The 15,391-nt window shown below is 32.6% G+C and overlaps 1 protein-coding gene and 1 non-coding gene across 2 annotated transcripts in view; one reads left to right on the plus strand and one right to left on the minus strand.

The window, feature by feature from the left end:
- LOC132723935 (uncharacterized) overlaps positions 1-11,938 on the plus strand; it is an 18,731-nt gene extending 6,793 nt beyond the window's left edge. Inside the window, exons 2-10 of the mRNA XM_060708743.1 lie at positions 2,740-2,866; positions 4,284-4,380; positions 5,231-5,286; positions 5,857-5,904; positions 7,114-7,204; positions 7,774-7,828; positions 8,935-9,033; positions 9,407-9,487; positions 9,778-11,938. Of these exons, the coding sequence (XP_060564726.1) occupies positions 2,749-2,866; positions 4,284-4,380; positions 5,231-5,286; positions 5,857-5,904; positions 7,114-7,204; positions 7,774-7,828; positions 8,935-9,033; positions 9,407-9,487; positions 9,778-11,253 (2,121 nt within the window). The 5' untranslated portion in view covers positions 2,740-2,748 and the 3' untranslated portion in view covers positions 11,254-11,938. The remainder of the gene's footprint in view (positions 1-2,739; positions 2,867-4,283; positions 4,381-5,230; positions 5,287-5,856; positions 5,905-7,113; positions 7,205-7,773; positions 7,829-8,934; positions 9,034-9,406; positions 9,488-9,777) is intronic.
- A 3,161-nt stretch (positions 11,939-15,099) lies between these two features.
- Trnad-guc (transfer RNA aspartic acid (anticodon GUC)) lies at positions 15,100-15,171 on the minus strand. Its single transcript has one exon. It is a non-coding gene; the product is annotated as a tRNA-Asp (tRNA).
- Between the last annotated feature and the right edge of the window lie 220 nt (positions 15,172-15,391).

The following is a 15,391-nucleotide window of genomic DNA, read 5'->3' on the forward strand; positions in this document are numbered from 1 at the left end:
GGCTGTTATAAGATTTGAAGGCTGTTTTGATTGGCTAAAATATGTATAAAAAAAAAAAATAAAATATGTACGAAAAACAAAAAATAAAATATGAATGCAAAACTGAAAAAATATGTATGCAAAACTAAAAAAGAATATGTATACAAAACTAAAAACAAAAATATGCAAATGTCACTTTTATGCCACCGTAATTTTGTTATATGAACACAACTTTTAGATATTTTAAGTGGTAAAATTAATGAAACTTTTATCACTTAAGCATCATAAAGTTTTGACCGCCATCTTGAACTCCACCTCAAATATTCCAATGTAGCAGATAGAAAATAAGTCAGTACTCAGTATTTAAGCAGAACTCAGATGAAACCTTAAGACCTCTTGAACCCAAAGTGCGTTGATATGTAGCATATTAACGCACTTTGGGGTCAATTTCTCGATTTTGACCCCAAAGTGCGTTGGACCCCAAAGTGCGGTGCGAAGTTTAACGCACTTTGGGGTCGGACCCCAAAGTGCGTTTGACCCCAAAGTGCGGTGTTACAAGGCGTGAAGTAGTTACATTTATTTTTAATGACATTTGTATAATTTACATTTTATGAAGAAAAAAAAACAACAAAAAACAAGCTTGCGTTGTGTCAAGCGAATTTTGTTACTTCAGTCTTTGATGGGAAATAATCACTTCTACATTGAAGGATAATGTAAACTTTTATTCTATACTCTGGGTATCTGTCGCTGTTAATTGTTTGTATGCTTGGACATTTTATTAATTATCCAACTTCTTGTCAGAATTAAAGTAAAAGAACCGAAGGGTAACTGTAAAAAATTTTGGTGGCACACGACATAACGCTGAGGTACTCGGCTCTTCTATCAATGATATGCACATGCTCCGTATGCTACAGCAATGCCCAAAAACAACAACAATAACATATGAATTTTCTCTCATATTTTATTGCTTTTACTTGACTTTTTTTTTAGTAAGTGAATAGAAATAGTTGTAAAAGATTCTGATCGAGATTTTAATCTCGTTTTTAAACATTAAGGCAATTATACCAAAACGGAAACATATTTAAATATAGAACACGATCTGTGACATTATGTTCTCTGAGTATACATACAATATATGTTACATAATTATATGTTTTAGCATATGTGTTTTACGTTTGAAATAAGTTAGTTTACTGTACACCGGAAACATGATTGTCCCATAGTAATATTCAGTAAGGAATAATAAAAAAATTGCATTCTGTTTAATTCTGTAAAGCATACTCATTTTTCCCACAATCTGACAAAGTCATATGACCGTCCTTCCCTGTAGCTCTGTGGCTTCTTTCCTGTTAATAATTTTTTACAGTCATTGTTTTACAAGTGCTGTTAACCAAAGTCACAAGATAATATTTAAACAATAGCAGTTATTGTGATATATATATTGTGTGTTTGTCCTTGTAGACCATTTGATCCAATTGGATATTGAAAATAAATCTTGCTCATCAAACTTATATTGTACATCAATCGAACTATTGGGCCAAGAAAAAGTGATGATTTAGTTAAGAAAGAATAAAAAAATAGGTTTATTAATTGATTCACTCTTAATTGTTTAGTCCAAGTGAAGAATTGAAGAGCCCTTTGGTGACATTTTCGCATGGCCTGTTGACTAAATAGCATTTTATAGTATTAAACACTTATTTAATATGACAATATGCACGCTGATGTATGTTTAACAAGATGTAAAACTATTTTTCCTATACCATACCTGTCCGTTTGATAAAGTTTATATATGTACACGTTTCTGCTTCTTTTTTATGAATACGCATACAGAAAAAATCTCGAGTAACTTTAAGTTGATATGTCGTCATATGTAAGATATATACGTATGTATATCTATACTGAGTAGTAAAATATATGTTATGTATATTCATTAAAAGGGGGAGTTTACTTTTAGTGTTGTACAAAAAGTTAAAGAATAACACAACTTGCCACGTCACTACCGTGTGAATGTGGATACAGACATGTATATATATATTCTTTTGATTTATGGTGAAATATGTTTTAGTTTTATTATGTTTTATCAGAATATATTGAAAAATAAATGTCACATGAAATATAATTTTGTGCCAACATTAAATCAAATAAAATCTAAAGCTTTATTTGTGTGATCCCAAAACTGTTTAACACTGTAATAAAAATGCACTTTTATTTCCTATCACACGAAATTTGATAAAATCAAAATATTAAAAACGGATGGGTTGAATGGGGAAAATGACGGAATAAGAATATTTTATTTCAATATTCACAATTATGAATAAAAAATGTTATTGCTGTAGTGAATATCTTTTATCTACACAATGAGACAGAAACATAATTTGACTTCAATCTCTTTCTTAAAATGCACAAATGATTATTTATTAGGAATTAATTTAATGTGAAAGTTGGTTGTTAATGGAATACTTGAGTATCGAATGTAAAACATGATAAATTATAGGCTAATAATTTTGATCTTCATAAACTAAAAACAAAGAATTGTTCACTGACATACTGGTAAATGTTACTTTATACATGTATTTGACACAAAAGCTTGTCATCTATTTGAGACATAGTAAGACAAAATGGCAGTGCGTGCGCCTAATTGGAGGAAAAAAATAACGCTGCGCTAATATCTTCAGTTGCTTTACATGTTATAGTATATCCCAGCATCTGTCAATACATGGAATAAGCTTTTATTATTTTGTTTCTGTTTATTGTTTCTAGGTAACCAAGATGACGGAGTCGTGTCCCAAGAAAACAAATATCGCGGAGATTTCTCCACATTTAATTTGTGCATTATGTGGGGGTTACCTGATAGATGCCACGACGATTGTTGAATGTCTACATTCATGTAAGTTACAATAAACATAGATCTGTATGTTTCACATTTAAAATTAATGATGAAATAGATGCTTCATCCTGCTTACTGTTTGTTGAATAGTAAAATGTTTTGATTTTATTTTATTGCAAAGTTACGTTATTTCTTTATATTTGTTGGTAAATATAGCTTAAAGCCATGTAAAGTTCTTTATACATGACTTGTTTATGTGCATACAGATTTTAAATGTACGTATTGCATTTTTTCAGTGTATGCATACTGATGTTTCTGTTGTTATAAATTAACTGACATTCGTTCTTTAAACACAACGAAAAAGCCAGTTTAACATAATATTATATGATTTTGTGTGAAAATGAAGTCCAGATGGTGTACACGATTGTGACAAATACAAATTTATTTCAAAATGCTCAGTCAAATTATGTACATAACGCATTTCAAAATAGTTTTTCACCTGAAAACTGACACTGATATTAGAATATTTATTTTCCTAAGAAAATCATAGAAAACAAAGCATTTTTGGACACTTATAATTTTACTCTGCAACGCAACACCAATGTATGTTTATTATTTATCATAATATATAATGCTCTACAGAAGGTAACTTTTTCGTATCAATTTTTTATTTTTGCAAAAAAGTTGTATACAATAAGCTGGTGTATCATTTTATATTTTGGAAAAAAAACTGTTGTTGTTGTTGTTGTTGTTGTATGTCTCGTGGTATAGTGACGGCGCTGTTACTGAAATTGTTTATATGCTGGAAGAATTTCATTATCGGCGGCGAAAAAGGCATATAACATTTATATATTAATTCACCTTTAAGAAATAGATATGTATTTGTTAAGTAAGCTTATAGGTATTTTTTTCTTTTCTTAATTTTCCTTCAACGTTTTCCCATTTTTTACAGATTTTTTGTTGTTATGTTGTGGCGTAAAAAATAAGGAAATGTTTAAGATTATAAAATGTTGTTTCGGATAAGATAACAAGAATAAATTATTCGGTTGCCTTTTTTCTCTATTATTTGCTGTTCATTCAAAGCGAGCCATTGTGCTAATTAATTCGTCCTTGCAAATGAATAATCAATTATAAAATACATGGTCGTCGTGCATGCGTTATGATATACAATATATTTAACAATAAAATGAATTTCTTATATTCAATAAGAAAGTTTGAAATAATAGAAAAGTAGGTTACAAATATAAAGTGTCTTTGTGTCTTCCTTTCGATTTGAGAACAATGTATGTTTTGAAAAGACCACTTTAATTAAAAAAGGTACTTAAATTAAAACTCTTCACAAAGACTTAAAACAAGCGTTCATTTTTATGATTTAAAATACATTGTTTTAGTTCCGTTTTATAAGATAACTTTCATAAAGGTTTTTCTTTTGCTCTTTTTTTTATTCAGTTAAATAATTGATACTTTTATTTTTCAGTTTGTAAGACGTGCATAGTTCGCTATCTTGAATCCAGTAAATATTGCCCCATATGTGAAGTTCTCGTGCATAAAACAAGACCCCTACAGAATATAAGGTAGGTAGAGTGGGTATGTCTAACTTTCTTGAAGATAATGATATACTAGTATGTTGAGTATTATAAATTAAAAATAAGTTTTTCCGGTTGTTAAATAGATCTAATACGTTTTATATTATATAGTAAATCTATACGCATCTATTTGTTTTATGGAGCTGATACCGGATACACACCATCAAAAGAGTGTACAGTTATGATATAATAAAACGATTCACAGGTCAATAGTACGTGTGTCGATTTGCCTGTCCGTCTGTCTTTATGTATGTATGTATGTTTGATTTCGGACTACATCTTTCCAATTCGAGACCGGTTAGGCTGTATAAATATGTGTTTAATAGTTAAGCTTTCTAATGTTCTAATATTTCTAATAAACAATCGTCTGCTACATAGAAGTATGATAACATAAATTGATATATTTTACTAATCATCATGAAGAAGAACATTTTATTGACAAAGTTTCTTGTCATATACATAATAAACCTACACATTATACATAAATAATTTTAATAATATATAAATTATCAAATTCACAACTGCTAAATCATCAAAATATCAAAAAGGCGGTGGTCTCTTAGAACCCTTTTCTTAATTAAAGGTTCTTTGTTTTCAATATGTAATCTATCTGAAATTGGGTCAGGATATCTATATTACATATTTCCGTAGTAAAATATAGCCATATAAGGAAAACCGACATGAAATGAAAGTGCATGACTTCCTTTGTCATGAAATGTAAATTGAATGTGAAATTTAGTTTTCAACCCTTGACCTTTTTGACTGTGTCACACTAGTTTGACATTTCCCACAGTATTGCACGTTCACGTCGTTCACACGTCGATTTTGTTCTTTTCAGGTTAGACCACACCCTTCAAGATATTGTTTACAAGTTGGTGCCGGGGCTCTTTAAAAGTAAGTACTATTGCTGGTATTCTAAACCAATACATTTTCTTTATAAAGATTAATATAATATGAAACTAGTTAAACCTTACATCTATAATCAGATAGATTTTTCTCTGACGAATTTCAAAATAAAAAAAATGTAATCTTCTGTGAAAGAAAAGAAATGTGTATGCCAGTTGTATATCTAACGTTACATGTTACATAAAAGCTACAGTCTTATGTTATAATGTAAAAACGAGGCGGTGCCCTAGTTGTCTACGATCATTTGTTCGGGCTCTAATTTGTGTGTAACTGAGGTTTTGCTGATGATATTGGAATTGTTTCTTGAGAGTTATCTAAATGTGCCACTCTATCACATGGGATGTAAGGTCCTGGTTGACATGAAAATACTTTGTGAAAAGCGTATTGTTAATTTAGAGTATATTCCAATGCAAAAATGTACTTTGAGTCGAAGCGTTATATTTTATGAATTAATTGAAATAATTCAATTTTAAAGATACGACTGTAGTTGACTATTCCTATTTACTTTAGCTAAGAAATTCTCATAAAGATTATTGAGATTGTTCTTCTTAATTGCAGGCGAGATGAAGCGTCGGAGGGAATTTTACAAGGATCACCCTACAGTCAGTAAGTGTCGTCTGCCATTTTTCATATATTTTTTCGTCTGAATATCTACCAGACAATAGACTGATTATAAAGTTACATACTACGTGGATTGATTTATCAAACAATACCTTGGTGAGCACGCGCTGCTAATTAATCGTCTGGAATCGGTGCCCGCAATCTTTCCTGTTGCTAACGCGACATACTGTCACGTAGCGTTGTTTTTTAATTAATACATAATACTTAGAGGATTCATGCCACATGGAAATAGATCTAAATGCACATAAGATCACAACATGGAAGATAAAATGCTAATACGGGATTATATATAAGCGTCTGTCTGAATACAAATATTCATCCGTATCAGTCTCGGATATGGACCATTGATATTATTTCCTGCTGCGTGTTCGTCGAAATAAAACCGATATGTTTAAATTTTCAGCTGAAAGAGTCCGTTTTAATTAAAAAAGCTTGACTTCATGAATTCACGATTTCAACTTCATGAATTCACGATTTCAACTTTATGGAGTTGAGTCGTGAATTCATGAAGTTGAAATCGTGAATTCGTGAAGTTGAAATCGTGAATTCGTGAAGTTGAAATCAATCGTGGATTCACGTTCAGTTGAATTCGTGAAGTTGAAATCGTGAATTCATGAAGTTGAAATCACGAATTCGTGAAGTTAAAATCGTGAATTCACGAAGTTGAAATCGGGAATCCGTGAAGTTGAAATCGTGAATTTGTGAAGTTAAAATCGTGAATTCTTGAAGTTGAAATCGTTAATTCATGAAGTTGAAATCGTTAATTCGTGAATTCCGTATGTTGAAAACGGAAATTCACGAAGTTTAAATTGTGAATTCATGAAGATGAAATCAGGAATTCATGAAGTTTATATGGCCCTACCGGTCTGTCGTAGTTTATTATAAACTTATACTGCGGTCAACAAATATGTTCCTTCTTTGCAGTTCGTCATACATGTATCTTGAATATACATCGTTTACAATTTAACGGTTATTAAACTTCCGGACGTGTATATATAAAGACCTTCACATTTCCTGGAGAGTATCGACTGCCATTTGCAATTTACTTTTTGTTGAACTTTTATTTCTTAATTTCGTTTCTCTTATAATTTCAAACAAAATTAATACATCACGTCAGCGCTGAAATAAAGGTGAACATCGAGAACAAAAAGGATTCGACCTTACGTATCTAAATTTGTGATATTTCTTTTTCAGGAAGTGCAAAAGTTCGCCAAGAGCAGCAGCGTCACAGAATCATATACTCGGCAGACGAACAATTCAGTATTGCTTTAGAATTTTGTCCAGAGTATGTATATACCTTTTTGCTAAATGAAACAGGCTTTGTGTTGTCATAGCTGCTTGTTAACTATGAATAATACGAAATTTAATACAACTAGCATTTTGCTTAATCTGTATCTCTTGCAAAAGTAAGATGACTGGGCAATAATGTTGACATTGTCGGCATGTCCTTCCGTCCATCTCCTCTTAAGTGCAAAATCGTATTTTTTGATTTGACAATGATTTTCTATGACTTGAAAATGTTTTGCTACGGTAGTGCTCATCTAATTCGTTAAACTTTTATATAGACAGATACCAATTTATGTAATAAAATTATGCTTCTTTTGAATATAAACCGTTCTTGAACACTGACCATGTGAATATAACATAATACATGGCATGAATAATATCATTGTAATAATGTGTCACATTATGAGAACATTTTTTCACACATAGATATGTACATGTAAGCACGATGATGAATTTGTCCACCACTCAGCATGGTATAGAACAACAAGTATATGTAGGCGTATATTCTCATTTTTTTCTGCGTTTATGTTTGATATAATTTGAAAACTGTTATGTTAATTTTTACAGCGGAAGAATACGGCGGCCGTCGGGGAGAAGATCACGACGAGCAAGTAAACCAGAGGTAATACATCACAATAAATAAGTTAAAGGTTTACTTAAATGTAACGTTAATTATTATTCGTGAAATAGACCCGTTTAAGACAGACACATCAGCGAGCTAGCCTAAAAATTGAATCAACAACAACAGCAAGTACGAAGAATTAACGGTGACTGCACAGCAGTAATGTATGCACTGAACTATTGAAACCAGATTGAAATTTTCATTGATGTCTTCAAAAGCTAAAGAACCTTAAAAACGATTACCTGACACGGTACCTAACTCAAACATAATTACAATAAAAGAATGTAGTTCTTCTAAGACTAGAACATTACTGAGTGGTCAGACGTCCTGATTTAAAGTTACAGGGTTGTGCATTTGACGCCAACAACTTTAATTTAAGTTAATAATAGTTTTCCTGACGACATTTTAAGGTTCCTTGTTTTCATGACGCCCTTAAATGATGATAACCCCAGGAGCAAAGAATCTTTGTACGTTTTCCGTATAAATCAATCTACAATCATAAATGGGTTACCGGTGACAATTATGAATAAACGTCTGTAAAAGTAACTTTAAAGCAACTCCGAAGATGTCAACTGGCTTAAAAATTCTAAAATAGCTCAACCGGACTACCTTAAGCTAGATAGGCAAAATATAATAAATAAATACAATTTGAATTAAATCGGAGCTCGTATTGTGTGCTATGTTAAAAACGATTTTAGTTAAAAGATTGTTAAATCATTTTCAGTTTATAGTCCTTTTTCAAAGTAAAAAAAGTTGTATTAGAAACAGGGAGCAAGAAAATAATACACAAGACCAGTATCAGATGGTATAAACATCTCGAAAATGAAAAATTCTACACAATGTTGTTACCTCATGTCAAACGTCTGCCGTGGCGTCCCTTTTAGACACAAACGAGTGTTAATATGAGGCTGTTAATATGTTGTATCTGATTTCCTCACTTAACGAGTACATGTATGTGTGTTTTGCTGCAATAATATTTGCACATGTAACGCTTATGTGTGTAACGGTGGAATATTTATACATGTTTTATTACATGCTTTGAGATGTATGTATATCAAAGATGTCAGACAAATAATGATAACATGTACTAGTATTTGACTTTTCAGGCTCCCGAGAGACGATATTTGCTGTGCCCGGCAGGAACGACGGTAGCTCTTCTGAAGAAATTCATGAAACTGAAATTTGCTCTTCCCCCGAAATTCAAGGTAAATATTTCATTCTGAAAATATTGCAAACTTTAAACATTGCAGCTTCAAGTTTTGGGTTAACAAGCATACTTATATTTGAAAATCATTATATGGTCATAATTTTAATGAAGAATGGTGATTGAAAATTTTGTAAACTTAACAACATATCTGCACGTTTAAAAGTTTATTTATGTCTTAAAGCTATATTAAAGTATCAGCACACAATGATTATACGAGTATGTATAATTTACCATCATTTTCAAACATGATTCATAATTATGATGTAAGGATATATACATGTACAACGTTACTATTTAATTCGATATGTTAGTGATTTATAACCGGAAAGAGTTAACCAGTTTTGACGCCTATACTTACTATTGTATTCTAGGTTGACATCTTTCATGAAAAGGGGCCATTACGGGACCATTTTTCTATGATGGACGTGGCGTACATTTACTCGTGGAAACGGGTAAGAACTTATTTCCTCTGAGATATAGATTTCTTAATATACTTGCTATACTTCCATTATATACTTTCCTTTCATGCTCCAATTGGTTTATGTACAAACAATTAAAGACTGAAATGAAAAATTGATCCACAGAAGCAATTATAATTTGTTATTGTCTGGAAAGACTCTGACGTAAGTTAAGTAAAACCTAATAGTATATAAACCCTATAAACACTTATGACGAGTATTTATTTTTGTATTTTTACAACTGCTCAATGATATTATATTAACATCTTCCTATTGGTTTTCAGGAAGGGGTTTTACAACTTTATTATACCGTGTACAAAGCTCCGGATCCTGTCCCTGAGATAAAAATCACAGAGGTGAAGGACGAAAAGTGTTTTGACATAGCAGACGACACTGGCCAAAAAGCAGACGATACGCGCCCATCTACTTTATTCAATAAAGCGACATTGTTAGGAAACCATAGTGTAGATAGAAACATACCCCATGATCTTTCACCTTTAGAACTGATAGCAACGGTTGCAAATGATATTTGTATCCAAGAGGGGCGTGGTCTTAAACGTAAACCGGAAGATGCGCAGCTGTACGAAAATGATGATGATAATTGTTCCACGGAAACGCGACAACTTCAGAAATCCATAGAGCACGCGATTGATATATGTTCAAATAGTAACCAAGGGAGTCCGGCGTGTGCGTCTGCAATAAACACCAGTTCTACAACAACAAGCATCCAAGATACTCGAACTGGTAACCTAGTTACGGTGTCTGAGTACGTGCCAGTTACAGCAAACAATTATGTTAAGGTTGCTAATGGAACTTCTACTGCTATATCTAATAATGGAAGTGAAACCTTTATTAAACCTAGTGTGACTCAAAAAAGTATTGACAAAAATCTTTTAACCAAAGACAAACCGAAGAAAACGGACACGGCATCTCAGTGTGACCCTCGACCTAAAAAGCATAAAGGTGAAGGCTATACGCATAATAAATCTAAAAATAGTAGCAAAAACCCATCAACCAATAAAGACGGAATCATAAATAGCAGTATTAGTAGTTCAGATAAGAAAGTAAATGTTAACAATGAGGCAAATAATAGTGATAAAGTAATCCCGCTTAAAACAAATGGCGTAAATGTGTCAGAACAAAACAGTGCGTCCGCTAAATGCAACGTGTCTCACCCTAGTGCTAAAAGTGGGGAAACTGTTAAAAGTATAGACACTAACACAGATACTGTCAAAGACCAAACGCCTGGACCAAAATTAGACAATAATAATACTAGCACAACCAAAGACACTAACGTACAAGCAAAAACTCGAAATGAAATTCCTAAAACTTCAGCATCAAATGTTTATGCGGCTCCTGGTGGTAGTGCAATTACTACATGCTCCCCTCTTAGAACTATGAGCACAGTAACCAAACCGTCGAACACGTCTACAAATGTTAAACCGTCTTATACCCTTTATAAGCCACCTAATGTTCCAACTCAAAACAAAATTTCAAATTCACAAAATAAGTTACCAGTTTCTTCAACGGCAACTAAAATTCCTTCTAAAGCGATAACTGCTCAAATTTCTAGCAAGATAGTCCCTCCTGTGCTCAAATCCGTTTCAACGCCAACTAAAGTAACAGAAACAGTGAAGCAGACGGCACAAATAAAGCAGACGACACAGATAAATGGTCATTCCAGTCTCGCCGAGGTTGCTAAGCAACAGACCAAACTTTCAATTACGACAAAGGTTACCCAGAACGAAAATAAGGATTAAACTTGAGACAAATTTCATGAAAGAGTCAAGTGTGACGCATTTACTAAGTCATCCGCATCGTTGACTATAAAGAAAAAAACAACTTACTTTTTATATTTTTACTTCAGTGCGACATACTTTCAATTAGAAACTGAATTCACTTGTGCAGTTGAGTATTTCAGGATAAATCGAACTTAGAAAAGTTCAGTTTGTATTGTGGTAACTTTCTGAAAATGTGTTTTCAATTTAAAAGTTAAAAATCTAGCTTTATTTGATATGAACTTTATAGCTTGTAACCTACTTCATTCATAAACAGTGGGGACAATATTGACAATTTTAACTTTAATATTTTTGGATATTTTACTCTCACCTTTTAACTTATTTCAAGCAAATAAATTGTTTTTAGATTTACCACATGGTGAAACAACCAACGGTAAACTTCGCCACTTTCCGTATTTGATTTTTATCTTGTAAGAGTTTATTTAACAAGATTTTTTTGCAGTCATGATAAATTAGACGCTTATTTGACTATTGACGGAGCAAAGGTGAATAATTATTAGTTAAACTTTGTTGAAGATTACTTGACTACGTGTATGGAATTGGAAATATTTGGACGTTTACGTTATTTACTAAATAAGAGAACGTAAATCGCCGGATGTGATCTATGGATGCATGTCTTTCTCTATATTATAAATTCTTGTTAAAATCTTTTTTTAATGTAAATACGTCAAGTTATTTGTTCTCTTTGAATCAAATTTTCCACTGACAGGTCGTGATAGGTAAATTAAGTTTTAATTTCTTGGTTTAGAGGTATTATTGTTAGAGAATATATAAATGTTAAACTACATGTATATGGATATACATGTACCCCTTTTTAGTCCCCTACCGGTTTACCGGAGGGGACTTTAGGTTTACCCTCCGTCCGTCTGTCCGTCCGTCAGTCCGTCCGTCCGTCTGTCCGTCCGTCAGTCCGTCCGTCCACAAAACTGGATCCCGCGATAACGCAAAAAGTACTGAAAATATTTTAATGAAACTTGATATATGGATAGATGGCAGTATGGAGATTATGCACGTCTTTTTCTTTTCTTCCTATGTTGAAAATTCTGGTTGTTATGGCAACAAATAGACTGAAAATATGGCAAATTTTACACATAACCTGGATCCCGCGATAACTCAAAAAGTACTGAAAATATTTTTATGAAACTTGATATATGGATAGATGGCAGTATGGAGATTATGCACGTCTTTTTCTTTTCTTCCTATGTTGAAAATTCTGGTTGCTATGGCAACAAATAGACTGAAAATATGGCAAATTTTACACATAACCTGGATCCAGTGATAACACAAAAAGTACTGAAATATGTTTATGAAACTTGACATATGGGTAGATGGCAGTATGGAAATTATGCACATCCTTTTTTATCTTCCTATGTTGAAAATTCTGGTTGCTATGGCAACAAATAGACTGAATTTCAAGATTTCTGATTCAAGTTTTTAAGTTTTTTCACTATAAGTTCTTTATTTCTTAAGGTATTTTCTTCAAACTTTAAATATAAGTTGCTTGTCATCAACCACATCATATGTGACAAGGTTTACAACTCTAGCACAAAATTTATCAGAATTAGCTCCCTTGAACTTAAAATTTTCATGAAAAAAAAAACATTGTTTTTTTAATAACTTCTTTTTCTGAATGTATCTACTTCAAACTTCATATAAATGTTTCTTATTGTCACTCAACATTTGTGAGTGTTCAATACTCTACCAAGACTATTTCCAGAATTATGCCCCTTTTGAACTTAGACTTTTTTTTGAGAAATTGGTAATTTTTACTCCAACTTCTTCAATCATGATAGGATTTTAAAAATGTTATATTTTGATAACAGGGATGTTTAAAAAATTACTTTAGAGTGTCCTTCAGTCCGTCTGTCTGTACATAAAAACTGTTTCCTGTGATCACTTTTAAAGAACTTTTTCAACAAATTTACTTAAAATAGGAACCTAAATGAATGGCCAATGGCCCTTCAGAATGTTGCTTGGGCTCTTACCGGTAGGGGACTTATGGATTGCTTGCAATACTATGATAATTGCTTGTTTAATATGGAAAACTAATATCACATAAGCTTTTATTTGTTTGTTACTTACGCAAAATTTAATGATATTTACGCAGCAAAACATTTACCATTATCGATACACAATTAAAACCTTTATAGATAATAATAATACAATTGAGACTTCATTCTTATTCGAGTCGCAAGATATTAATTATTGTAAACATTTTTAATTTGATTGGACAAATACTGCGCGATCAAAAATTTTAAATATTACCCCCTTTGGACTTCTGAATTGTGTTGTTTAGGCCCTGAACATGACATAATGAAAGATGACGTCATTTTAACTTATTAGATATATTCATTTTAGCAGAGTTTATTTGTGTTTTTTAGTGGGAGACAATATATTGACGTTATTGTTGATCATAAGTTGTTTAAAGATTTTGTTTTATCTACAAGGATATTCTTTGTGTTTTCAGGGAATAGAAACGTTATAGTTATTGCATTTATCTCATTTTACGTTAAAACGTGGACGTTGTTAAAACGTTAACTTATCTTTATAATGATATAATCATGTTTATGTTACTGTGGAATTCAGAAATCCGCTATGTTTGAAAACAAAATATATTCACGAAAATAAAATGAAGAAAATAATGGTATTTAGTTTCTTGTACATTGATATTTTTTTCAAAAATGGAAATGGAAAATATTAACTGTAGAAAGGTTATTTTACGTTAATGGCAGCATACAGCCTGTATACATCGGCATGTGTTCGTCCTTCCTTTGTTCAAATTTCAGCACTCTTTTATTTGATATAACTATTAAATGATAAACAGACGGATGTATGTATGTATTAGTCACCGTCCGGTTAGCTCAATATGTAGAGCGCTGAACTGTGAATCGGTCGATCCGGGTTTGATACTTGATACCCGGACGGTGCAGGGCACTTCTGTTGTGATTGATCTTGCAACATTTTCTACAGTCATTCGCACTGTACCTATCTTCTGTCATGTACAGAAGTTATCACTTCCTTGCGAAAGTGAAGGTAACCAGTACTACTGGTAAACTGTTTTACAGCATGCTCGGGAAAGATACGGTGGCTAAACTGTGATCTGGTAAATTCAATGTAGCTGATTGCCATGATCCGGAGTCAACTACCAACAACATCCCAACCACCACATGTATGTATCACTTCTCATTTCCCCTCGGTACGTACACGTCGTTTTGAAGTCACAGGAAATCGACAGAAGTTTTGGAGAACTTGAGATGGCGATAAAAATAATCTCCTGTGGACCAGCGGTGACTGTCTTGACTAAAGCCCAGAGAATAACGGCTTGAAACACAGGTCATTTGCTGGTATAGCAGCCCTTTTCAGGGCTACCTCCTTTTCATAATGTCAATTGATACTGTACAGCCCGTCGTACAGTGACCTACTTTTGTCTGAAAATTCATATCCGTAGGAATTGCATGAGGATTTATCAACATTTTGTGCTTCAACATGCATGACTGGTGACATGTCTGGATTCTTTGTCGTCAGTGAAAGTTGCTTTTTGTGCCAATGCAGGCCTCATTTAACATAGACTACAGACATGCATTCTTGTGTCAATGACCTAATAAATGCGACGTGATTATTGCTGAAAAAAATTAAGATCTGCAACGATAAAATGTAACATGCCGGTTGATGTGGTGTGCATAAAATGGTTCGTTTAATTTCTCTTTTTTATAAGAGATTTATCGGCTTCTATTAGTGTCTTCTGCTTGTATCTTCGCTGATAAGGTTTAATATATAATGATAAAACACAGAGAGAAAAAAAAACACCTCCCCGACGGGGAATTGAACCCCGGTCTCCCGCGTGACAGGCGGGGATACTCACCACTATACTATCGAGGATTGCTTGTAAAATCGAATGTAGTAAAGTATCACAACCTTGGTAAAACGATAGTGCGGTTATTTGTGACGTCACAACAGCGGACACATTTCTCAATCGATAAACGAGCCATGAAGAGCTATATTGTATTTTTACTGGTTTAAAGGAAAGCAAAGAAATACATTAGACCACGTGTTAGTTACCTAAGGTGAAACGTCTGTACACAACGGAGTTTCAACAATA

Source organism: Ruditapes philippinarum, unplaced genomic scaffold, assembly GCF_026571515.1.
Source record: "Ruditapes philippinarum isolate M1 unplaced genomic scaffold, ASM2657151v2 ctg2986_1_1_1_1, whole genome shotgun sequence".
Taxonomy (NCBI): domain Eukaryota; kingdom Metazoa; phylum Mollusca; class Bivalvia; order Venerida; family Veneridae; genus Ruditapes; species Ruditapes philippinarum.